General features: G+C 31.8%; 1 protein-coding gene across 6 annotated transcripts in view; it reads left to right on the top strand.

Annotated features, from left to right (window-relative positions):
* LOC143054754 (diacylglycerol kinase theta-like) overlaps positions 1-24,910 on the top strand; it is a 43,791-nt gene extending 18,881 nt beyond the window's left edge. For 5 of the 6 annotated variants that reach the window (XM_076227795.1, XM_076227794.1, XM_076227793.1 and 2 more), the window contains 15 exons: positions 872-944; positions 1,612-1,765; positions 2,467-2,557; positions 3,515-3,637; positions 4,259-4,409; positions 4,984-5,141; positions 6,125-6,276; positions 7,061-7,209; positions 7,472-7,580; positions 7,892-8,095; positions 8,776-8,934; positions 10,756-10,921; positions 14,787-14,885; positions 16,848-16,974; positions 18,956-24,910. In XM_076227795.1, the coding sequence (XP_076083910.1) occupies positions 872-944; positions 1,612-1,765; positions 2,467-2,557; positions 3,515-3,637; positions 4,259-4,409; positions 4,984-5,141; positions 6,125-6,276; positions 7,061-7,209; positions 7,472-7,580; positions 7,892-8,095; positions 8,776-8,934; positions 10,756-10,921; positions 14,787-14,885; positions 16,848-16,970 (1,911 nt within the window). In that variant the 3' untranslated portion in view covers positions 16,971-16,974; positions 18,956-24,910. The remainder of the gene's footprint in view (positions 1-871; positions 945-1,611; positions 1,766-2,466; positions 2,558-3,514; positions 3,638-4,258; positions 4,410-4,983; positions 5,142-6,124; positions 6,277-7,060; positions 7,210-7,471; positions 7,581-7,891; positions 8,096-8,775; positions 8,935-10,755; positions 10,922-14,786; positions 14,886-16,847; positions 16,975-18,955) is intronic. The other variant, XM_076227792.1, reaches the window with a different exon arrangement.
* The last annotated feature ends 2,339 nt before the right edge of the window (positions 24,911-27,249 follow it).

Below are 27,249 nucleotides of genomic sequence, written 5' to 3'. Positions count from 1 at the left end.
CAATCAATTATTAATCAACATGCAATCATAAGCAATGTTTTGAAAATCTCAAATATAACTGTGGAAAAAATGGTTCTTGTGAGGAAAACAAAGGGAGAACTTGTTCCTCCTTTATAACTTCTGTTGCTGACTTGGTTGTTATAAATTTTCCAGATTTTGTCACTACTTTTGAAATTAAAAAAAAACATTAAGCATAACATTCTTAACGATCCTACCCATGAACATTAAAAAATTTATCAATGAATTATACAGTTATATATTCAAGTTACAAAATGATTTGTTATGTGTATAACCAACCATACTTGTCAAGAAATTACATAAATTATGCAAATATCAATGCTGTCATTGTTAAAATTGGAGTTATCTTTCTTTAATCATAGTTGAATTTGAAAAAGCAGGAAATTAGCGAAAACAGATTCCAAACACAGAATTTCATGCAATATGATATTTGCTTATCCTCCACAGTTTGATATTTTAAATATTTATGAAGCTCTGCAAGCCTTGGATATAAAATTGAAAATTTAACTCTCTTGTCTGTAGAAATTTTGTATCACACATGATGCAGCAGTAGAAACTAATATACTGTAAATTCAGGAATTATGTGTGCATTTATTATTTCGATTTTGTTATTGTAGACTAAAATGCAATTTTAATTTTTACAAGATTGAGAAAAAAACTGTTAAAATTCATATACAAAATTTCAAAATGCGAGTTTAAATTGTTGCAATTTAAACCATGTAGCATTTTTTGCAATAATAAGAACATTGCAATTATTTCTGAATTTTATATGCTATAAATGGAAAGTTAAACAATCTTGAGTGTAGAAGTATTGTATTACACATGAATCTATATATTATATTCATCATTACAGGAAGCAGCTTTGAAAACATTCCACATATCAGATGACCCAAAGAATTACTATGTATCTGAGGCTTCTGAATATGGTAAGATATTTAATTAGGTCACTGCTTCTCAATATTATCACTTTAACATCAGATGACCCAAAGAATTACTATGTATCTGAGGCTTCTGAATATGGTAAGATTTTTATTTAGGTCACTGCTACTCTATATTATCACTCTTACATCAGATATAGAAATATAAGATGATGTATGATTGCCAATGAGACAACTCCCCAACAGAGTCGGATGAACCAAATGTGGTAGAAGTTAGAAATCATAGGTCATTGTACAGCCTTCAACAATCAGTAAAACCTATATTGAATAGCAAGCTATAAAATGCTCTTGAGATTCTTTCATGACAGTTGAGCATTGTAGTTTGTAAGTTTCTTATCCTTGTTTTTTGAATGAAGGTATTATATATATATTCTATGCAACACTGTATATATTAAGCAATAAATGGTCCCTTAATGACAAAATGTGAATCAACTTAGTAAAAGACTTGATGTTGTCTTATCTACTCTATTATTTATATCTTTATCAAGTAACATTTTATGAATGCATTTGAGAAAGTGAAAATTTTGCTTGACATTTTGTTTGATAAGATCATGTAAACTTAACTCAGATCTTGTGTGTTAGAAATAATAATTTTCTTTCTCTTATATATATAATATTTATGAACTTACAAATAAATACTAACAATATTTTACAGGTGTCTATTTTGCAGGTGAAAAGGAGCTAGATAAAAACAGTCCAATCAGAGACCAACTTCTATCGCCAGACGGGAAGAGGCCTTCAATTTTCCTCCGTTACAAAGAAAGAGACCCCAATAAAGGTGTTATCAAGGTGTACCCAGGCGGTGTGAGGTGAGTTGATTCAGATAAATAATTGAAGGGATATTTTGTATTTTTTTATGGAACTTGATTGCTTCACTCACTAAAAGATCAAAATGGCCACTTGTGCAATCTGATCAGAATAAATATCCTAGAACATCCTTATCTTACAACATACCCGTAGCCATGGGGGTTCGGGTGTTTGGACAAACCCCCCCATGAAAACATATAAGCACTGTTAATGTCAACGTTTGAATTGTGACTGTTAAAGTCAAGTTTGTGGGTCCAAATAACCCCCTCTTTGAAATTCCTGGCTACGGGCCTGCTTACAATGCAGTGGTCTATTATGTTTAATTGTTTATCTGAGGCAATGAAATTTCAGCCTTTAAATTATTAAGGTGTGATTAAACCAGTGGATACTAAAAGGTTTTTATAAAGAGATTAGATAAACTAAGTTAATAATGGTAATAAGTTTATGACTTACTTGACTTAATCCTCTTCTTTCCTTGTGGAACATAGGGCTAATAATAAGTAGTAATAAGTTTATACAAATATGATATTTCTACTAATTAATCATTGTGATAAAACTTCTTATGGAAATATTTTGAGTGTACTTAACACAGACTATATTCGAAATGCGAACCTTGTGTAAGGGATCACTTATAGTATTTCCTACAATTGACTGCTTAATAGATATTTGACTGTATTTTCATCCCATACTGTTTGTCTTCCAGAGGCACATCTGGGTACAAGAACATTGAAGTAACCAAAGATACCACTACAGAGGAAGTTATACAGCTAGCACTGAGGAAATTTGGATTCAGTGTAAGTACATACACTGGCTTCAGTTTTTCCTAATTCTTATAAAAATTATCTTTTTCTTCAAATTTCTGTAAAAAGTGTAAAGGAGTAGGTCCGGTAAAGGCCGATATTGTCCTCAAATTTCAGGTTCATCTAACGAAAGATTTTGGACACTATTTAAACACTTAAGTGTCTATATTTATTGATTCAATTAGTTTATGTGAAAGATTTTAACTCATTTAGTCAATTAAAAATGCTCCGATTCAAGCTGAAATATGAAAAATCTATCAAATATGCCAAAAAACGTCACTTTTCAGATGGTTTTTGTCAAAAATCAAAGTGGCTGCATCTTTGTTCATCCTCAACCTTTATATATGTTATATAGTATCATCAAATACAACTTAAATTTCAATATTATGAATGAACACAAATGCAGCCACTTTCATTTAAGACGGAAACCGTCTAAAATTTAACAAAAAAATTGTGAAGTTTTGAGTAATTTAGCATGACTTAATGATGCTAGTACCCGATATATGTGCATTGTATTGTCAAAATACAGCCCATATTTATGTAGCAGAAGAATTCTACTTTCCACTAAATAGCTAAAAGATTACATTTTCACAATTTTGTAAAACTGCTATATTTTGGGGCCAAAAAAGGGTCTTACTGAACCTACTCCTTTTAATTTATTTTGGCACAGTTTTCAATGATAACACCAGCTTAACATTTTCATCCTGGCAACAAACCAAGAAAGATAACTTGTGTTCACAATGTTTTTGGAAATTTAAAAGCGGTATATATGTTGATGTAATTCCTGATCAATCATCAGCTGTATAAAGTGTGAATCCAGATAGATCTGTCTTTGTTGCAAAAGGGTTAAAAAGTTGAATTTTCCACAGCAGTTTTATATCAAAGAAATATAAGTGTTTTTAGGATCATTTTCAGGATAACTTTATTATGCATTATGTTCTCCAATTATAGGATGATATTCATGACAACCCAGAGAATTTCAGTTTAATAGAAGTATCACTAGATAAAGGAGTAACAGAAAGAATGTTAGACATGAGTGAAAAACCATGGCAACTGATGCAGGAAAGTCGAAAGGTAGGTTATTACCATGACAACTAATGCAGAAAAGTCGAAAGGTAGGTTATTACCATGACAACTAATGCAGGAAAGTCGAAAGGTAGGTTATTACCATGACAACTAATGCAGAAAAGTAGAAAGGTAGGTCATTACCATGGCAACATTCATGTCAGTACTTAATTTTGAATTAGTTTGGTCCTAGGCAAAAACATAAAAAAAATATGTGATGGACAAAAGATATCAAGGGGATATTCATAGTTTAAAATTCAAAATAATTATTGGCAATGCCATGGCAAAATTAAAAAAGGTCAAAAGGCAAACAACAATGAACAAAACCCACCATAAAAAACTGCAACATGAACAAGCAACATGAACCCTACAAAAATGGGTGATTCCATGTTCTTAGAAAAATATGAGCTTAACTGTTAATTTGAATTAGGTCACATGTCTATTGTGTCATCTAGAACTTTATTTTGATATTTTATGTCAAAGACTTGATCTTGCTATAACATTGTAGTGTAATAGTTTCTTTATCATTTTATTCCAAGCACATAATTTTGTGATAGACACTTAGACAGATAGATATATTTTATCGATGAAATTTTTTTAATGATTTTTACAATGCTTATATCTTTGTAGGAATCTTTACGGCAGAACAGAATGACTCGATTTTACCTTCAACAAAAAGAAGATCCCCATGGACCAAGGATTTCTTTGTTTGTGGGAAACTTACCTACTGGTTTAGCACAACGCCAGTATGAAAAAATATTACTGGATGTAATTGGTCCAGGTAGGGCTAATTTTATCTAAAAAGTAAAATCACAAAAATACTGAACTCAGAGGAAAATTCAATCGGAAAGTTCCTAATCACATGGCAAAACCAAATGATAAAACACATCAAACAAATGGACAACAACTGTCATATTCCTGACTTGGTACAGGCATTTTCAATTGTAGAAATTACCAATTAATCTAAATTACCAATGCAAAGGTCCTGATATTTTTTTCACGATTTTGTTCTTTTGTTGAGGACTTGAAAGCAGGAATCTTTTCTCTCAAACAATTAAATTCATTTTGGCCAAGATGAATCTGTATCGTCAGTTTTGTTGCATGAACTTAAATTTTTGCAGAAAACTAGATTTTGCTATTAAAATGTTGAGCATATTGCAATCAGATAATCAGAGAAAAGAAAGCTAGCAAATATACTAGACACTGGGGAAAATTTAAAACAAAAAGACCTAATGATAGAGCAAGTGGGGCATCCGTGTACTATGGACACATTCTTGTTTAAGTAGAAACTGGGTTAAATAGGTAACTAGTAGATGAGAGACAAGTTTGAACAATGTCTTGATATTGTATTTTAGGAAATAAGTGGCAAGCAGTAGATGTAATATATTATGAGTATGGTGCCCTGGTATTAGTGTATACCACTTCAGAGAAAGCTAACGCAGTTTTTAATTCTTTACAAGATGCTGTGTTTGACGACAAACAGTTACTTGTTTTGTTACTTCCAAACATTCAGGTATGTCTTATTAAAAAAAGAAGATGTGGTATGATTGCCAATGAGACAACTCTCCACAAGAGACCAAAATGACACAGAAATTAACAACTATAGGATACGGTATTGCAGGTATTGTTTTTTTTCAACAAAACAAAGCCCATACCGCATAGTAAGCTATAAATGGCCCTGAAATGACAATGTAAAACAATTGACACAAATGACAATGTAAAACAATTCACATGAGAAAACTAATGGCATAATTTATGTACAAAAAATGAACGGAAAACAATATGTAACACTTAAGCTTGTTTAAAGGTGTTTACTGTTGAAACATTTTTAGATAATACATATAAAGTAGATCAGGTGTGATGGGATACCACATCTTCTTTTTATACTCTGTGAAAACAAACATGACTTTCAGAACTGACCAATCAATCAGTCAATATTGTGGAAATAAAAACAGCTGTTTTCAGATTTATGATTATAAAAACGAAGATGTGGTATTATTGCCAAAGTGCAACTCTCCTCAAGAGACCAAATGACATTAAAATACAAGTAATAATATAGATACCAGCATGGCCTTCAACAAGCATCATCATTGTTATCATCATTATCTGGTATCATGTGATAATCAGGAGATAACTGTTTTGAATTTTAAGCTCTGACCGCATCAATTGGTCGCAAATTAAGTTTACTGGCGATGCATTGGCGGTGCCAGTAAACAGGGATTTGCAACCATCAAATCACCAATTGATTCCGTCGGAGATTAAAATTCAATTTTGTTATTTCAATTCTAATGAAACTGAGAGAAAACTACTTAAATCATACATTTAAAATATGTCATATGACGTCTGCGCTTGGGTGTATTTAACATAGCATCAATTGTGAATTGATGCCATGAAAATTGGTGACATTATCCAATTAAAATAAAGGTGCAAACGATGTTGCGTTAGAATTATGATTCTTGTATTTATATATCTGAATGAATGACTTTGATATTTCAGTCACAGATGATTCCTGATAGCACCAACCCTTTGTTAGTTTTTGTAAATGTGAAAAGTGGTGGTTGCCAAGGAAGTGAGCTCATTACGTCCTTTCGCAAGCTTCTCAATCCTCATCAAGTTTTTAATTTAGAAAATGGTGGTCCTTTACCAGGGTAAGTTAATTATTTAAGGGATAAAAGATAAATTGAGCTTGAATATATAAAACGTTATATACTGTGGATTCATTTATTTTCGTTGGTATCAATTTTCATGGATCGCTGAAAACTTGCATATTGGTGGATTTTTGATTTTGTGATTTAGACAATCTCTGTATACAAAGCCTATTATAATGTGTACTTCATTGAACATTTGATTTCTTGGTTCACCTGTACCCAAGAAGCCCACGAAAATTGGTATCCAACTAATAATAGTGATTCCACAGTAATTATAAAATTGCAATAAATTAAATTGTCGCCAAGTTTGCTATAAAGGGGTAAATATGAAATAAAGTATCCACTTTATACAAGTGGGTTTGCATTATTACATAGCATTTAAAAATACCATTGATGTTTGATAAAATATCAAGAAAACAGGATTAGATTCCTGACTATTTTTGCAATTTTAACAGTGAAGCGTTTCTTTCGTCAAATGTAGAATAACCTTCATTATTTCATATGTGTCATCACAAGACAAAATGTGATCAGCAAGATGTTAGGAAAAGAAATAGAAATATGTTGATTAACACCTATACAGTAATAACTCTGGTGTTTGGTGTAGCTGCTTCCTAGGAGTAACCAGATTTCATCAGTTACAAAAATTACATGTAATGAATGTATGATGCAAAAATTCATAATTACTGACACATTTTACATGGGATATATTGAATTTGCTATAGATTTTTTTTTGCAGCTGAATAAGAAGAATAATTTTGGTAATATTGTGATGATAATTTTTTAGGTTGTATGTCTTTCGAAATATTCCTTATTACAAGATTTTAGCATGTGGTGGTGATGGGACAGTTGGCTGGGTTTTATCCTGTTTAGATAATGTTGGACAGGATGCAGTTTGCCAGTCGCCTCCCTTAGCTATTGTTCCACTGGGGACAGGTAAGATAAACAATACCTGTAATTAGATAATCATATGAAATTATTCATAAAGATAACACAAAAATAGGGGGGGGGGGGGTACATTTCTTCGAAAAATCATGAAAATGCTCTGAGATTTTTGATAATTTGAAGAAAACATCTCATGATAAAAGAGAATTTACAGTAATTTGTACAATTGAAGAATTTTGATCAAAGGTTTTATTAAATGAATAAAATGATTTACTATTGAGAAAAAATAAAAAAATGTTTCTTTTGCTTACAGGTAATGATCTGGCACGTGTACTGAGATGGGGACCAGGTTATGGCGGTGGAGAAGATCCATTAAATGTGTTACGTGATGTGATAGATGCTGATGAAATCAAATTAGATCGGTTAGTAACCCTTAAGTTCAAGAAAAATAAGCTGAAGGCTTCCAAAATTCAAATAATGTTCTAATTGTCGTGTGAAATAGGTCATTCCACAAACCAAATTCTTTCTTAGTAACATACTTTTTGGACTTTAAAGTCTAGGGAGGATAGGCCAAGGTTCTTTTATTTTACTAAAATCTGGAGAAAATTTATTGAAATAGCTGAAGCAATGAATAAGTAGAAGGGACCGAAGAAGGATAATTTGACAAGAAATAAAATTGTCACTTTCTGATTTATAAAAATTATATGGTTTAATTGAACTCCTGAATTTCCAGGTGGACTGTGATTTTCCATCCAAATGAGAAAGAGCAAGACGAGACAAAAATAGCTATAGATCATGACACGAACTGTCCTAACACTAATGAGGACACCACAACCATATTTGTAATGAATAATTATTTTGGAATCGGCATTGACGCTGAAGTTTGTTTGGACTTCCATAATGCAAGGGAAGGGAAACCAGATAAATTTAATAGTAGGTGAGTACAGTAAAGCAAGCAGACATTTAGATACAGGTGAGTAGAATACTAATGTTGAGGGAAATAGTCGGCGTATTCATTATTTGAGCACTCAAACAAAAAAGGGAGAAGGGGTACTGGAAGTTGCCATTATCAAAAAAAATATGCGAGTGAGGTTATTAAAGTTGGAAGTCCATGCCGGACATAGACAAGGACAAAAAGTTGAAAAAACTGATTGAAAATAAGACTGAAAGTTGTAAGATTGAAAAACAACACCAATCCCACTAAAAACCAGAAGTGAACTGAAATGTTTCATCCATGGTTCCTGGTGATGTTTGTCTGACACATCCATGGTTCCTGGTGATGTTTGTCCGACACATCCATGGTTCCTGGTGATGTTTGTCTGACACATCCATGGTTCCTGGTGATGTTTGTCTGACACATCCATGGTTCCTGGTGATGTTTGTCCGACACATCCATGGTTCCTGGTGATGTTTGTCTGACACATCCATGGTTCCTGGTGATGTTTGTCTGACACATCCATGGTTCCTGGTGATGTTTGTCCGACACATCCATGGTTCCTGGTGATGTTTGTCTGACACATCCATGGTTCCTGGTGATGTTTGTCTGACACATCCATGGTTCCTGTCTGACTCAAATTAAGAGAAATTCATAATTACTTTTGATTAATTTATTTTCAGATTTCATAACAAAGGTGTATATGTTAAAATTGGTTTACGAAAAATGATAAATAGACGCTCCCTAGTACGAGATTTACATCGGTATATAAAGGTAGAAGTTGACGGAAAACCTATAGACCTGCCACCTGTAGAAGGACTTATTATATTAAATATACTCAGGTTAGTAATTCTATCCTTAGTGTAGGAGTGGGGCTTATAGTGTATTAACTTTGTCTGTCAGTCTGTCTGTCAATTCAGCTATTAAACATATATTTTGTCATGCTCCAATCACACACATTGAATATACTCAGGTATTTAAGTCATTGTATCCTGAGTCTATAGCTAGTAGTGGGGCTTATATTGCATTCACTCAATATGTCAGTCTGTTTCTCATTAAGCTAACAGAAATATTTAGGCACATTTCAATAACAAAATACTTTGTATTTAGTCAACATAGTTGTTACGGTTAGGGCTTTTTGAAAAACATTACTTGAAAAATAACCGTTGGCAACATATAGCAAAGTTACCTTCCATGTGTTTAACTGCAGTCATAGTTTCCATTACACAGATAAACTGTGTGCATGTGTCATTCAGTAAGCACCACTTTAAACAACTGTTCATGGCAAGTTGAGCAGTGAGAAGATGTAATTTTATTGCTACAGAATTTGTTATTTAAATCCAGATGACCAAATAGAGCAAGGAAATAACATCAGATTTTTGTCGAGCCTGCAACTTTTGTTGCAGAAAGCTCGACATACGTGTAGGGATAGTGATCCGGCGGCGGCTACGGCAGCTATGGCGGCGGCGTTAGCTCACTTCTTAAAAGCTTTATATTTTAGAAGGTGGAAGACCTGGATGCTTCATACTTTGTATATAGATGCCTCATGTTACGAAGTTTCCGTCAGTCACATGTCCAATGTCCTTGACCTCATTTTCATGGTTCAGTGACCACTTGAAAAAAAAGTTCAGATTTTTTGTAATGTTGAATTCTCTCTTATTATAAGTAATAGGATAACTATATTTGATATGTGCGTACCTTGCAAGGTCCTCATGTCTGTCGGACAGTTTTCACTTGACCTCGACCTCATTTCATGGATCAGTGAACAAGGTTAAGTTTTGGTGGTCAAGTCCATATCTCAGATACTATCATGGCTATAAGCAATAGGGATAGTATATTCGGTGTATGGAAGGACTGTAAGGTGTACATGTCCAACTGGCAGGTGTCATCTGACCTTGACCTCATTTTCATGGTTCAGTGGTTATAGTTTAATTTTTGTGTTTTGGTCTGTTTTTCTCATACTATATGCAATAAGTCTACTATATTTGTTGTATGGAATGGTTGTAAGGTGTACATGTCTAGCGGGCAGATGTCATGTGACCTTGACCTCATTTTCATGGTTCAGTGGTCAAAGTTAAGTTTTTGAGTTTTGGTCTTTTTTTCTAATACTATATGCCATAGGTCAACTATATTTGGTGTATTGAAATATTTTATGATCTTTATGTCAGTCGTGCAGGTTTTATTTGACCTCATTTTCACGGTTCATTGCACAGTGTTAATTTTTGTGTTTTGGTCTATTTTTTTCTTAAACTATAAGTAATAGGTCAACTATATATGTTGTATAGAAGCATTGTTAACTGAACATGTCTGCCTGGCATGGTTCATCTGACCTTGACCTCATTTTCAAGGTTCATTGGTCTTTGTTTAGTTATCTTTGTTAATGTTATGTTTATGTGACAGTTGTAATAAAGCTTAGCTTTATACTAAGGACTATCAACATAAAATCAATGATTAGTATAGAAGGCGAGACATTTCAGCGTGTGCACTCTTGTTAAAAAATCTTTAAAAAAAATGATATACATGATATATGTGCTCAGTTGATGCAACATTTTACAATCTTGATGTATTTTTAGACTGACTTTGTCTGAACCAATTTTCAAGAGTACAAAACTTGTGATCTTACCTCTGTGAGAGCCTGAAAAATATACTTTTCTTATTTGTAGTTGGGGATCAGGATCCAATCCATGGGGGCCAGAAAGAGAGGACCAATTTGCCAAGCCTACACATTATGATGGCATGCTTGAAATTGTTGGAGTGACAGGCGTCGTCCATATGGGTCAGATACATAGTGGTTTACGCACTGGTATACGGATAGCCCAGGGAGGCCATGTAAGTTTTCACAGACATAGTTTTCCAGACTTATGACATATTCTGAAAAAAAATCTAATATGTTTTAGCGAAGAGTTGAAACAGTTTATTATTGAATAAAAAAAAAAAAATCATTTACTTTTAGCTAAGAATAGCAAAAATGTTTTTTATTATTAGTTATGAAAAAGATTTTTTTAGCTAGAAATAGTAAACATTTATTATTGAAGTTATGAAAATTTGTTTATTCATTTCAGCTAAGAATAGAAAACAATTATTATTGCAGTTTTGAAATAGAAATCATTTTTTTTTAGCTTAAAATGGCAAAAATGTATTATAAAATTCGAAGTTATGAAAAATTGTTCATTTATTTCAGCTAAGAATAGCAAAAATTTATTATTGAAGTTAACCCTTTCGTACCGAAATTATCCTTTTGGCACCCTCGAGCGCGAGCCGAAATTATCCTTTTGGCACCACGGAGCTGAGGGCGAAATTATCCTTAAGGATACATAGATATCTATTTTTAGACGGTCACAGTGCAAACAGTAAAAATAAAGTTTAGACATGTTTCTTGGTGCAGTTGCTCCATAGATGTTATGATAAACATCAAATGCATTCTATAATTTAGTATTGGGCGTAAAAACGCTGTCAAAATATGTTTTTTCAAAGATTGTTGACAAGAAAAAACCGCGTGAAAAACAAAATGGCGGAATCATAAACAATCGTGGTCAGGAGTTTCATTTCGAGTTGAAACATTGAGAAAACTTAACATGCGGTCATGAAAGTCGTTTAACTTGTACAAAAGTAATGTATGAACGTAAATTTTGGATTGATGAGAAACATATTTGTAAAACAACTTGAAATCGAGACTTTGATTGTCGTCATCAGGTGCACGACTGTAAATTATTATTTCTCGCTGCCGTTTGATGGTCAACTTTTCATTACCGATTGAATCAGAGTCCTATATCATCGTTTTAGACACTCTCAGGAGTCTGCAGTGCTACGGGTTTTATTTCTTTTAGTTGAAAGGCTGAACTGCAGTATCTAGGTCGACAAAACGAAAGTCCACTTCCATTAAAAATAGAACCGGATATTGACAAAATTGAGAGTCTATAAATAGTGAGGTTCATAAAAACATGTGTTGTCTCATCTCATAGCTTTATTATTTAAAAGAAAAGTGGTTTTGAAAGATGAGACAATATTCTGCAATCTTATTCGTATTTTAATCGAGTGTAAATTATTTTCCATGATGTATCTCGTCTTGTGACAGAGGTTTTTAAAAGTCTTGTTCAGCATACAAAAATTTTAAAAGTTGTTTTGAAAAACAAATAATGTTGACAGAGAGTAAAAAAATCCTGAAAGATGCCAAGATGATTATTTTTATGTAACAAATTGTTTTTATTCTCTATATTTTTTTAAAGAAAACATTGTCAAAGAAGGGAAGTGAAAAATAATATTTGTTTTAGAAGGGAAGGGAAAATTGGCTTTTTTTTTCAGAATTGGGAAGGGAAAAATAATTATTTTTTTTTGCTGAAGGGAAGTGATTTTTTTTCCAAAGTGAAAAACATAACGTGTTGTTTGCTTCTACTGATTAATCTTAAGATGGCATTATTCATTATTGTAAAATAATACTGTTCCTGTATGTTTCTGAAAAAAATAGGGGTTCAATTTTTTGTTTTAATAATTTTGTGGAACATAATAAATTACTCTCCCTCATATTGCATATAAACACAAAAGATGAATGACCAGTGTGGCAGTGTCTATTGTTATTGTAATTTGTAATTCTCATATAAACAACCATTTTTACACTAGGAAACACCTCTTTTGTGTTCAAAAAGAGAATTCAAATGGTATTGAAATTGCTGCTTCTCTCAGAAGCCAAGTCATATAGGACTCTAAAGAGAAAAGACTGATCAAATTGGAAATGGGATAATGGGACTATTTTAGGGTCTTGTGGCTATTACCTTGTAAGTCAGCTTCTTAAATTAACACTGTTTATGGGACTAGTACATGTAAGCAGGATTTTCATACCACATTAATATATAGGCTTACATGTATATGTAAGTGACACTTGCTACTGGATGTAATAGATTAATCAATAGACTGGTAACATTGGTTATAGTATAACAACCTCACTCAAGTTATTTTTATTTACCTTTTGACAAACCATTCCATTAAATAGCCCAACAATATGAACAGAAAATAATTAAAAAAATAGTTTCCATATGTCCTCACTCAATTTAAAAATTAGAATTTATGATATGAATCCTTCTATTCAAAGCAGCATAATAAACTGAAAATAAAACAAATTTCATAGCTTCCAAATGTTATTACAAACTATATCAGCTCCCTGATGTAGCTTTCCATCAATGAATTTTAAAACTGCATTCTGCAGTAAAACATGTATTTTAATCCCTTTTTTTGGCAATAGTTTTCAACGACTTGCATCTGTGTGTGCATATCATGATTTTAAATAAAACAGTACCCAGTAGTTGCCTGCATATACTATTATCTTCTTTGCCTGTACTTCATGTGATTAATAAATAAAACTATGATGAAAGTAAATTTAAAATATTAATTGTCAGCTTTTGGTATTTAATTGTGCTGCTTTAACAAACATCAGTTGATGTATTTGTCAAATTTATGTTATCTTATACATCCTAAATTTTGACTACATAGTTAAGATTTAATTTTTACAATTTTCCAAACAAACAAAATTCACTAAGGTCTTTTTCTTGAGAAACAGCTGAATATTTGCTTATCTGTAGTACATTTATTCATGTTTAAATATTTTTTATATTATATAACCCCCACGACACAAATCAAATTTATTGGAAATTTCATGGATTTAGAAAAAAAGTTACTTTTTGGCTTGATTTTATTTATTGGAAAGCTTCATCTCATTCACATGTGGAAGAATTAATGCATTACTGGGGTTAAGTCATAAAGTAAGGAAGTCCCATCGATTATTATTGCTGTTAAAAACTTTTATTAATTAGTTCATGATCGCACATCAACGCTGGGGGTATTTATACAAATCGCCTGGAAGAGTTATTGTCCGTTATCAAACCGGAGTTATCTTTCTTCTTTCGAAACCGTAAACAAATGGCGGCCAAAATCTACGTGAACGACAGTCTCGATTTACAAGTATTTTTGCCAAGAAAACGAAAACGGAAACTGTTTTTGAAGGAAAAAAATTCAGTGGCTCATTGAAATAGCATTTTGAAACACACGCGTGCATAAGAAATGTTGCCGAATGTAAGTGAAAGTGATATACGGTACGCAATGACAAAAATTATCTTCCGACTCAATCAATCTACGTTATCGACACGCGTTTTTATGGTAAACTGCTTCTTTCTCTATGAACAGTCTACGGACGCTCAACCTATGATATTTATCTTCATTTTATCAAAATTTGACCGCACAACTCGCCATGGTTCCTGAGTTTTCAATGACCAAAACTACGAGGTTGTTTTTGCTGCAGCACATGTCAAATTAATCCCGGTCAGGCAAACGGCTCGTGCAAATAAATTTCGGCCAGAGAATCCCGCGAAAAAAATAAATTCAGTAGTGAAAGTGTTAAGAAAAAAAAAAAAACACCTTTAACTTAGCTAGAAATAGCAAAAATTTACTATTGAAGTTATGATTTTTTTTTAAAATTTATTTCAGCTAAGAATAACATTATTAAGTGATCTTCCTGTACATATAGACATATTTATTTCAGCTAAGAATAACATTATTAAGTGATCTTCCTGTACATATAGACGTATTTATTTCAGCTAAGAATAACATTATTAAGTGATCTTCCTGTACATATAGACGTATTTATTTCAGCTAAGAATAACATTATTAAGTGATCTTCCTGTACATATAGACGTATTTATTTCAGCTAAGAATAACATTATTAAGTGATCTTCCTGTACACGTAGACGGTGAACCATGGATACAACCTGCAGGTCAAGTTGTAGTTCTTAGATCAGCATTAAAGGTAAGAATTAATGATCAGTTTAGAGTTAAGCTTTTGTGATCAGTTTAAATTTAAGTTTCATTGATCAGTTTGAATTTTAGGTTTGAATGTAGGTCTTAATGATCAGTTTAAATCTACATGTAAGTGTTAGTGATCAGTTTTAATTTAAGTTTTAGTATTGGTTTAAATTTAAGTTTTAGTATTGGTTTAAATTTAAGTTTTAGTATTGGTTTAAATTTAAGTTTTAGTATTGGTTTAAATTTAAGTTTTAGTATTGGTTTAAATTTAAGTTTTAGTTATCAGTTTAAATTATTTTAAGTGTTCGGTTTAAATATAAGTTCAAGTGATAAGGCCAGGATTTTTTAATTTGTTGGTTTACGGATCCGCCGACCTGATTTTGCCTATTTCCAGAATAAAAATAAAATTGACTTTTCATGCTTTTTCATTCCCGCCGACCCTAACAAATGCATTATCCCTGAAAAATAAATAAATTAGCCTTTTTTTATAAAATGAAATGCATTATAAATCACTAACAGAATTGATAACACTTTCTGTTGTGAAAAAATGAAACTTCCAGTTTACGTTTCTAAAAATAGATAAATCAATTATTAATGACCTTGACATGTCGTTTGGACAAATATTTTTGTGGAACGAAACCTGTGTTTAAAACCAATTACACAATAAGTTCGTTTCTCTTATTTGTCAACAGTCCGTAAGATGCATCTTCTCATAGAAATAGACTTGTCCAAATGTGGACAGGTGGAAATTCAGGACATCAAGTTAAAGTACTGAATATTAACAGATCGTTTAAAATTTTCTTGTTTCATAGATAATAAAAAATTTTCGTCCATTTGGATAAAAACGGGAATGCGTGACATTAACCCGATATTCTTGTTTTTTCCAGTGGACGAGTCTATTACGTTTTTGACGCGTGTGTTGAAAATTATTTTCTTACCACGCTTTTACATTTATTTCTTTATCAGTTTTCGTTCTTGAAGATCATTATTCACCAAGTTTTCTGGAATTGATTAAGAGCTATGTGAATTTGTCTTCCTTTATGAAATTTAATTACGTCTTTGTCCGTGCACCCCCTTTTTTACGGGAAATTATTAGGCAATGTCATGCAATTTTTATTACAACTGAGCAATAATATTTCATTAAACTAAAATTTAAGAAATGATGACAAAATAGGATAACAAACATATTATTAGAAAGGTGAAATATATATTTATTTTGCATATCAGTTTTCTGTCTTGAAAGGTATTTTTTTTATTTTTTTCCCGACCGACCGACCGACTTTTTCATGAAGAAAATCCGTAAACCAACAAATTAAAAAACTGTGGCCTAAGTTTAAATTTAGTTATTTTTTTGGGACTGCAAGTCTTTGCCATGCACCAGGGGGAAAAAATGTATTGAGGGGAGAAACATGCAAAAAATGTGAGCAGGGCATGGTGTCATGATATTCCTTATTTTATTGCTGTTCTACATTTTGACAATAGTTTAAAGATCTGAAATATTGAAATAAAGATGTCAAATGTTACAACATTAGGAAGATGGTCCCAATTGTACACTACTATATCAATAATGTCTTACATAAACTCATCATAGAAACAAGACTTAAAATTTTTATGCCGAATGGGCACTTTGTTTTAAAAAAAAAAGAGTCATCAGTGACACTTGAATCATAAAGTTAAAAAGAGCTGAATATAGTATGAAGTTTAAGAGCATTGAGTACTCAAAATTCAGAAAGGTTTAACCAAATACAAGTAAGGAAACCTATTTTTGGATAGAAAAGAAATCCTTAGTATTTCGAAAAATTTTAAATTGCAGAATCAGTTAATTTGTAAATAGGACCACGTCAATAATAGTTTCTGTCAATATAGAAGTTGTGACTCCTGCAATATAAAGGGAGCCATAAATAGTTTGTATGTAATGATTATGGTGATATTTTATGTCCATGTCTTTATTCTAATTTTTTAAAAGGCAACAATGTTAAAAAAGAGTAAGAATAAAATAAAGAGACGAAACACAGAACCTAGTATATTTTTTCCTGACAATGAACCATTACAACTTCAGTCCCCTAGTGATGAAACAGAACCACTTTAACATTGTAAGTATGAACCAAGCTTTCTTAAAACATAACGAAAAAAAGGGGGGGGGGACAGGAGAAAAAACAACTTCAGTCCCCTAGTGATGAAACAGAACCACTTTAACATTGTTAGTATGGACTGTTAATATGACCTTGAAACAGAAAGATAAAAAGGGGGGAGGGAGAAAAAAACAACTTCAGTCCCCTAGTGATGAAACAAAGCCACTTTAACATTGTAAGTATGAACCAAGCTTTCTTAAAACAGAAAGATAAAAAAAGGGGGAGGGAGAAAAAAACAACTTCAGTCCCCTAGTGATGAAACAGAACCACTTTAACATTGTAAGTATGAACCAAGCTTTCTTAAAACAGAAAGATAAAAAAAGGGGGAGGGAGAAAAAAACAACTTCAGTCCCCTAGTGATGAAACAGAACCACTTTAACATTGTAAGTATGAACCAAGCTTTCTTAAAACAGAAAGATAAAAAAGGGGGGGAGGGAGAAAAAAACAACTTCAGTCCCCTAGTGATGAAACAGAACCACTTTAACATTGTAAGTATGAATCAAACTCTCTTAAAACAGAAAGATAAAAAAGGGGGGGAGGGAGAAAAAAACAACTTCAGTGCCCTAGTGATGAAACAGAACCACTTTAACATTGTAAGTATGGACTGTCAAAATACAACCTTGAAATGGAAAGAAAAAAGGTTGAGAGGGAGTAAAAAAAATTATAAACTACCATTTCATCCTAGAGTGATGAAATAGAAGCACTTGGACATTGTTAATATGGCCTGTTGAAATATAACCTTAAAGCAGAAAGTAAAAGGGGAGAGGCAAAAAAATACCAATCACACAAAGTCTTGTCAAAAAATTGTTTACTGAAATCATCGTAGTGATTTAATTTTGCTTATACTTTTGTTACCATCTTGTCCTTTCTTGCCTTTTCCTGGTGATATATTTTCACAATTTTGTTGACTTGATTGATATAAGTTTGATATATTATTACCCACTTAAATTTGTTCCTTTGCATGATACTTTAAAAAGACAGGCATACTCTGATAAATATGTAATACAGGTAAATCCTGAGAGCTTTCTGTACACATGAAATTTATTAAAGAATTGAATACTTCTTTTGGTAACTTCATTGGGGTGTAAAAGCGTTGACTGAAGTACATTTTATATTCTGCACTTCATTCTAAAAATGTGCGCACCGTCAACTCTTTTACAACCCTATGAAGTTACAAAAAAAAGCATCCAATACGTATGATTACATTTTTTAGCTAGGATAATGAAAACACGATTTTTATCAAGTTTTTATTTAATTTACATGTGCACTTTATTGTGGGACCTCGTGTCATCATGAATGATAAATTTCATTGTGTAATGAAGTTGATTATGGAATAACATGAGATTGTAGTTAGCCAATCAGAATAACGTATTATAATGAAACATACATCTAATGTAATTATAAAGTGTTGTTTACATATTTGAGGCCCCTCATGGGGGGGTCCTAGTAATCACATAATCACCATTTTTTTGCCAATATAATCACATAATCATTAAATATTTGCTTATCTTTAGTAATCAAATAATCATAAACTAAAAATACAGTCCTAGGTAATCAAATAATCATGAAATATTTGGCTTAATAATCAAATAATCATTAAAAAAACGGCCAAGTAATCACATAATCAAAAACCCCATGAGGGCCCTCATATTTCATACACCTTTATGCTGCAGAGCTAAAGGATTGGGCTATATACACCTTATGGTATTGATTTAATATTAGTAATTGTTTAGATGGCTGTAAATGGACAATTTTGGTAGTTATTCACAAATTATGATTGTAATTTACTGAATTTGTATATTAAAATGCATACTATATTCATTTCTGTATTGAGTAAAACATAAAAAAAATTGTGCAAAAAACTATTTTTTGTCAAATATAAATTAGCAATTGTATGTTGGAAAATTACAAATAAAACACTTAATTTGTTGATATTTTTCAGGACATTTAGGTTGTAGTGAATTGAAATCCATTTATGAGTCGACAGGAAACCATTCAAGATGTTGGACTGGTGTCCTGGTGATGATTCCAGAGTCTACACTGGCTTGACTCATGCAGATTGAATGGCGTTTACCCTCTTATAGAAACTGACTTAGAATGTTCTTAAATTTGTGATCGAGTGATAATTAGGTTAGGGTTGTGTGTGTGTGGGTGCGTGCATGTACTAAATGTAAGTTATGTGTGCATGTGGTTTATTTATAGAAAATCTTGTTTCTATGGAAACAAGAGACAAAGGGAGGTAATCTGTTCACGTTTATATTAGAAATAGGTAGCATTCAAGTTTACTTAATGTTATGGAAGCTCTCTATGTTTTTATTTGCACTCGTCAAGTTTTTCTTGATGATTTGAAGAATAAAAATAGAAGAAAGATCATTTATCCAATTCGCCTTTTCAGAATCTAAAGGACTATGGGTAATCTCATTGTTCGTACACCAAAATGAAAATAAAGTTACGTCATTGGTTGAATTTTCATTGTTTAGAACGTTTCTAACCAATCACTGTGTATGCTTTTGAAAATATTACCCAGAATGCAGTAGATTCTGAAACAGGCAATTACAGGTAGCATTGTTGTATGTCTGTTTAAACAAGGTTATGTTTGTTAGCATGCTGTGCTTTACTTCATAAAAGATAGGAAACTCTAAATATTCTGATGTTTAAAATCTTTCTTTTTATCATTCTAGTTATTCCCCTTTATTCAGACATTGTCTTAGAAATTCTAAATATTCAGATGTTAAAGGGGATCTCTTTTTTGTCATTTCAGATATTCCCCATAAGTGACCCTTTACTCAGACATTGTCTTGAAAATTCTAAATATTTAGATGTAAAAAATCTTTCTTTTTTTTATTCTAGATTATTCCCCTTTAGTCAGACATTGTCATAAAATCTTTAAGAATTTCATATACAGTATGTTCTCTTTCTTTTTCACAAAATCTGAAGAATTGCGTCTTAATTGTATTTCCTTTTTTTTCTAAAAATCTTAGCAATTAATCTACCTTTCGGTATGTCCTCTTTCTTTTTCCTAAACCAAAGAATAACTTTGTGTGTCCCATTTCTATTTCTCAAAATCCAAAGAATTACTAACTTTGAATATGTCCCCTTTCTTTTTCCTTTAATCCAAAGAATTACTTTATAGTTGTATGTTCCCTATCTTTTTCCTAAAATCTAAAGAATTTCTATCTATTGGTAAGCTTTCTTCCTTTGTCATTTAATCTTATATATGACATATTCATCAGTAAATAGTTGAAGAAGAAAAATGTATCAGGAAAATATTTATCGGATGTTAATTTAAGTCAGGGTTGTATTTATTTATCCATCACATATCTTTTATTTACATTTTTGTTGTAGTTACAATGGACTAATTTTACACCATATCTGTTGACAGATAAACTTGAGGCATTACAATTAATTTACCATATCAAGGTGTTTTGACCAAATACCATATCGGATCTTACAAATATCATTGTGCAAATGTCATTGTCTTCTTTGCACTTGTATTAATTATTTCAGGTTTACATAAAAAAACAATATGCCCCTCCTAGGTGCATTGGGTTTTTTGGTCTGTGGGTCTTTTGATCTGTCTGTTCGTTCATCTGTCACGCTTCAGGTAAAAGTTTTTGGTCAAGGTAGTTTTTGATAAAGTTGAGGTCCAATCAACTTGAAACTTAGTACACATGTTCCCTATGATATGATCTCTCTCTTTTTAATTCTAAATTAGAGTTTTAAACACAATTTCACAGTCTACTGAACATAGAAAATGATAGTGGGAGTGGGGCATCCTTGTAATATGAACACATTCTGTATAGTACTCTTATTTAAAAACTCTTATTTTAGCATGTACTGTACAGCACTCCATAGAAAGTATACTTTTGTCTCATGCAAAGGTAACTTTCATCACAAAGATTTTACGTTTTGGATCTCTGGTGACCCTTCATTATATTGATTGTTAACCTTGTAACCAGGCCATTACTGATTTCTGCCATTTGTGGCACATAATTGGACAATGACTAGTCTGTTACTACAATTGCAGTTTACTTTTTAAATAAGGGAGCTACCATTTGATTTTTATGGGGAGGCTTGGATGAAATTTGAAAAAAATAGGCAGGACAGGAGTTTTGAGTAAAAAAAAAAAGCAGGATGAGCATCTTGGCAAAAAAAAAGACAGGATGACAATTTGGGTAAAAAAAGTCAGGATAAACTAGTAAAAAAAAAGGCAGGACCGAATAGAGTAAAAAATAAAAAGACAGAGATTACAACTAAAAAAAAAAGCGGGACAAAATTTATCATCCTAGCCCCCCCATAAAAATCAAATGGTAGCTCTCTAAGCAAAAGTAGCAGTGGAGAATGCATGTTTTTTGTCTCCATTATTTCAATTGTAAAAAGAAATTTCCTTGACAGTGTATTTCACCCTTAATTTGCAATTAGGATAAATGGCAAAACTATTTCATCACAAATCATTATAGAAGATTTGAAGTCTGGATGAGGAAAACATAAGAATAAACCCTTGGGAACTGGTTTGGTCCTAGAAGTTGGGAAATTTATACACCAAGAAACTAATCTTTTGTGCACAGTATTGAATTTAAAAAGAAAGAGATAATAGATACTTATAAGATCAGATATGGTAGTTGGTGATTTAATATTTTATTTATTCACACATTCATACATGATGCTTTGAAATTAAGGCAAACCCTGTAAACACTCATATTGTATATTATTTGTTTTGTTTAAGGTTGTATTCACAATAATTTCTATAAAGAAACATAATTTTAGTATAGTTATTCTAAATTTTATTATTAACTCTTTTAAAAGACTCTCAGATTTTCTAGCAGTGACATTTTCTGCTTAATAGATGATAAATAAAAGATAAAAAATCATCTGCTGATACTCTTTAATCGGCAAGAAAGTTAGAAATGAAGAAAGGACATTTCTGTATTTTTGTTATCACATTCAGTCAGACTAGTAGCTTGAACTTTATGAACAATATGGCAGAGTAAGTGCAATGCATTGGTTTAAACTTTTAAAACCTCCTGACTTTTAAAGAAACAATTATACGTGTGAACCCTATTTTTATATTAAATACATTCACATCTCTTTTCAAGTCACATTGATTGTTTCGACTATAAAAGGAAGACTGTACTGCAAGGATAAACTGACATTATTGAAATATATTTTATTAGGTCCACAAACCGCAAGTCAAATATCTGATACTCTGAAGAATATAATATATTGAAAAATAACTGGTTAAAAATTCTTAAGACCATCCTCAGTAATTGCCTTTTTTACCCAATACCAAAAAATCTACAAAAAATTGTATTTAGATATTTTTGAGAATTTTTATCTGTTATACCAAAAAATGATTAATAGATTTTGTAATATTGTGGAATTTTTTTTTCATTATTCAAAGGTTTGTATTATTATACACCATAAAGTGTAATTCTTATTATTCAAAGGTTGATATCATAATATGACATTAAATACATTTCTTCTACTAATTACAAGCCCAAAAAAATCATGGACTATATATTAATGTTGACAATGTTTAAGTTTCTGAACCCAAAAAAAAACCAAAACAAATCCGACAGAATGGAAAATTTTGTTTAGATGAAATGGGCTGAATTGAAGTCTTAAAATTACCAAAGAAAGTGAACCATATATATATTGTAAAGTAAACAAACAAATATCTTTGCCAACAAGGGGAAACAATGGAGAAAATATGTTTTACTTGCAAGATCTTACTTAATATAATGAATTTTGTTTAGAAATGGAGTACACATCTAATATTAGAATAAGGGGCTTTTATAGGGAGAAGTTATTTTTAGATTTACTCATAATAGATATAATTTTCTATGTGTATTTTGTGTATGAGTGTTTATAATGAGAAATTAATTGTATATTATTGGTGTGTGTGAGGGTGCGTGTGTGCCGTACAATTGTTTAACTTTTTTTGCCATAATGACAAGTGAATATTTTTTTGAGGAGTATCTTTTTTTTTTCAAATAATGTGATTCCTCTTAAAAAATTGAAATGTATGTATGTAATAGATTTGTGAAAAGAAGTCTTTGTAAATATTAATTTAATTTGTCATATTCTTAACGTCTCCTTTCCAATTGCAGTCATGTGAGCACATGTGTAATTGGTAGGTGAAATATGTTGCAGTCAAACCTGTAAATAAAGGTTACCCTGTAGACCCCCTGGGGACCAGAGAAATTTGACCTTAGAGAAATGGTACAGTCATATTTATATATAAATGCCACCCTCTGGACCAGAGAAATAGGACCTAATAGATAAGACAACCTTTGAATTGAAATTCAAAATGTTTAGAGCTTTTACAACCTATAAATAAAGGTCACCCAGTGGACCCCTATGGGACCAGAGAAAATGGACCTAATAAAAGAGAAGATCTTTTAATTGAAGTTCAAAGTGTTAAGCTTTTACAACCTATAAATAAAGGTGGACCCAGAGAAAATGGAGCTAAGAAAAGAGAAGATTTTTAATTGAAGTTCAAAATGTTTAGCTTTTACTACAGTTGGGGAAAAAAGAAAGGGGTCTGACAGGTTAATTCAAAAGGTGACTTTAATAAGTGGTTAGACTGTACTAACTAAGGTAAATATCCCTTTCCTCCTTTTATTCAGATAGATTCATTTTTATAAGGTAAACCAATAAACTTGGATGAGAGTAAATAAGGCATCAGATTATTCATGTTTTTTAAAAACTTTACATTTGGAATATAATTAGGATCATACTAATTAATTTTAATGGAATAATTCCAAGTTCAATTTCTTCTAAATGTAGTATATTTTCAAAGTTGTCAAATACTATTCAGATTGTACCTTATAAAGAATATACCCATGAAGTTTGAAAATATTGAATACAATTCACAATATTTAAAGATATGTTTTAAAAACTGCCCATTAACATGCAAACTTAGTGGTATTATTAAAGAACAAACCCTTGATCTTGGATAGAATTGAATCCCTATTTAGAAAAATGTAGAGATGAATTAAACTATTAATATTTAAATAAAAGTAGGATCTGTGGAAAGTGTTTAGTGGTGGATCCAGAAATTTTCACTGACTGCCTAAGTTGGCACTCACTCCAATCATGCTTCAGATAATTCTCAAATAATCAACCACATTTTTCCCACAAAAAGGGGGGGGGGGGCTTCACCTGGGTTGGTCTTCTTCACTGGCTGTCTTGATAAGTTAATTGCTTTCATATTGTTAGTGGTAGACAGCCTTTTACAAGAATATTACTGGTAAATCTTTTTTCACCAATCTGACTTCATTCAAGGTTTATAACAATCCTAAAGAGAAATCATATTAACTATCATATGATTAATTAAGGGAAGTCCTAGTATTTTAATATTTAAATAAATAATAACTTAAATGTTAGTGTCAAGACAAAAAATCAGACTAAAATGTTAATGTCAAAATTCTTAAATTCTAGTATACCAACACAGATAAAATAGTACTGACAAGACATTAATTCAGAATACAATGTTAATTAATGTCAAGACTGATTTTTTTTTATACCCTGGAAAAAATTCTCCAATGATAATAGTGAGAAGAAAAAGCGACTAATACTGTATTAGTATTTTTGTGATTTTACTTTTTAAGAAGTTCATGCATGTTTAAGTATCCCTAATCACAGCTTTCACCTACCGTTTAAATGACCCTCTTGTATCTTTCTCCACTCTTTTTTCACCTACCATTACACTGTGCTCTATATCAACATTTGTAGTGTATTGTTTCACTCAGTCTCACTGGTTGAGGCAAATTATCAAGAAAATGTACAACAAATTACCGTTGAGACGTTGAGTATTTTGTAGGATCAGCTGTGAGATGTAATTTATCTAGAATTAAACTTGATTACTTCCATTAAAATAACAAATTGGAACTAGTGAGAAGTGTTTGTATTAATTGCCTGCACCATCAACTATTATATTTATGCATTCAATTGAAGCTGTTTAAAGTGAACCCAATACATGGTGGAAACCTGTTGGTAAATTGTTTAATTTTTGAAACAGGTAGGCTTCACCTACTCCAGCCAAAGATAGCCTTTATAGTATTTATTTTGATATTTGGTTTACAATATTCTCTAATTTTTTATATGGTTTTGCACCCTGACTTTGTTTCATTTGAGCGTCTCTGATGAGTCTTGTATAGACAAAAAGCATTCCTGCATAGTAATTGATTTCCCTAGTATCTTTAAGGAGGTTTTTCCTTAAGCATATACAAATGATATTTTGTAACCCCCTAAATGAAACACTTATCTAATGGAAACAAAGGAATTTTGTTAAGGCAGGTTTCACCTAATATTAATCAATATCTACAAAGAGTTCATTCAGAGCAGGCCCACACTTTGGTCTTAATGGAGCTGGGCATCTGATTTGGTTGATATCAATGTCTTAGTTGATATATATATATATATATATATATATATATAAACCCTCTGGTGACTCACGAATTGAAATATGATTACTCTGTCAATCTAGCTGTGAGCAGTGTATAATAAAGGCAACAGTAGTATACCGCTGTTTAAAAGTCATAAATCGATTGAGAGAAACCAAATCCGAATTACAAACTAAAACCTAGGGAAACACATCAACTATAGGAGAAAAACAACGAAATAACAGGAACACTGAAGTGCAAAAAAAAACCAACAAACGACAACGAATATGCATAGAAACGAACTATAAGATAACAACTGCAATATTCCAGACTTGGTACAGAACATTGTAAGCAAAAATGGAGGCTTGAACCTGGTTGTGTGGCTAGCAAAACCTCATGCTTTATGGGAATGTTAAATATACCGTTGAATTAACCCAATGCATGGAATCATCTAAAACACGTTGTGGATAAATATTGAAATATTCGAAACATAATGGCTTTACTTGCTCCAGCCAAAGATGGCCTACGATTGGCACATCGTGTGTTTTGATATTTGGTTAATAATATTCTTCAACTTTGTATTTGGTTTGGCTTTCCAACTTTGTGTTATTTTAAATGCCACTGATGAGTCTTGTTTGAACTACAAGCGTGTCTGGCATAGTTATTTATAAGCCTGTTATCTTGAAGGTTTTTTTTTTACACCAGCTACAAATGCTATTCTGTAACCCCCTAAATAAAATATTTGTCTAATGGAAATACAAGAGTTTTGCAAAGGCAGGATTCACTGAATATTTCTCAACATATGTAATGAATTCATTCAGAACTGACTCAGACTTTGATCTATATAGAGCTGGAAATTTGACTTGGTTGATGGTTCCTTATCGATGTCTTCTTTTGGCATATAGAAACCCTCAGGTGACTCACGAATTGAAATAGTTCTATTTTTCTAATGTTTTCATCTGTGAGCAGTATATATTTACGTCAGTTGGATGAGGTGCTTTACAAAAATCCAAGTTGGAAGACTGCCACAGCTGGCTGTTTAAAATCTGTTGCTGTGCACATCTACCATTAGAAATCACTATTCCAATAACTGGCTCCTATGTCTTGGCACGAGTTATAAACCTTGTAAGTGATTTGCTTCATTTACATCCAATTTTGTTTTGTCATTCAGTGTTATGTACTTATGTTGATGGCAAATCTTTTCCCTATTTTTTTTAGACGAGCCTTTTTAAGCTTGGATATTGTAAATACAATATTGTCATGTAAACCAACGTTTATATGCAATGGTTTGTTGTAATGTTTTTAATGTGATTCATTGATTCAATCCTTTTTATTTTAAATTTATATCCTCAAACCATTACCCTTAGTGACCAATCTTTCAGAATCATCCTAAACGATATGTTTGCACTCTTGATGAATTATTTAACATTGGTCGAAATCAAAAAAAAAAAAAACCCAGTGTAATTAGTCTGGTTATGCTATAGGAGACAAAGGTCCACCAGAAGTGGCATAGACCAGGTGCTTGTTTTACCTGTAAAGATACTGATAGGGCTCAATAACAGTAGACTAGATAATAAAAAAAACTGTAATTTGTCTGGTTATGCTATAGGAGAAAAAGGTCCACCAGAAGTTGCATGTCCAGGTGCTTGTTTTACCTGTAAAGATACTGACAGGGCTCAATAACAGTAGACTAGACAATCATTATATGCCATTTAATCAGAATTTTGTCTATGAGCTTAACTGGCGTCTGTCATCTGTCGTCGTCGTACGTTAACCTTTTTCAAAAATATTTTCCTCTGAAACTATAAACCAAACTTGACCACAGTCGTCATATTGGGGTACTTTATTT

The sequence above is a fragment of the Mytilus galloprovincialis genome, chromosome 12 (assembly GCF_965363235.1).
Source record: "Mytilus galloprovincialis chromosome 12, xbMytGall1.hap1.1, whole genome shotgun sequence".
NCBI lineage: Eukaryota > Metazoa > Mollusca > Bivalvia > Mytilida > Mytilidae > Mytilus > Mytilus galloprovincialis.
The sequence above is the reverse complement of the archived record's forward strand: the minus strand, read 5'-3'. Positions and strand labels throughout refer to the sequence as shown.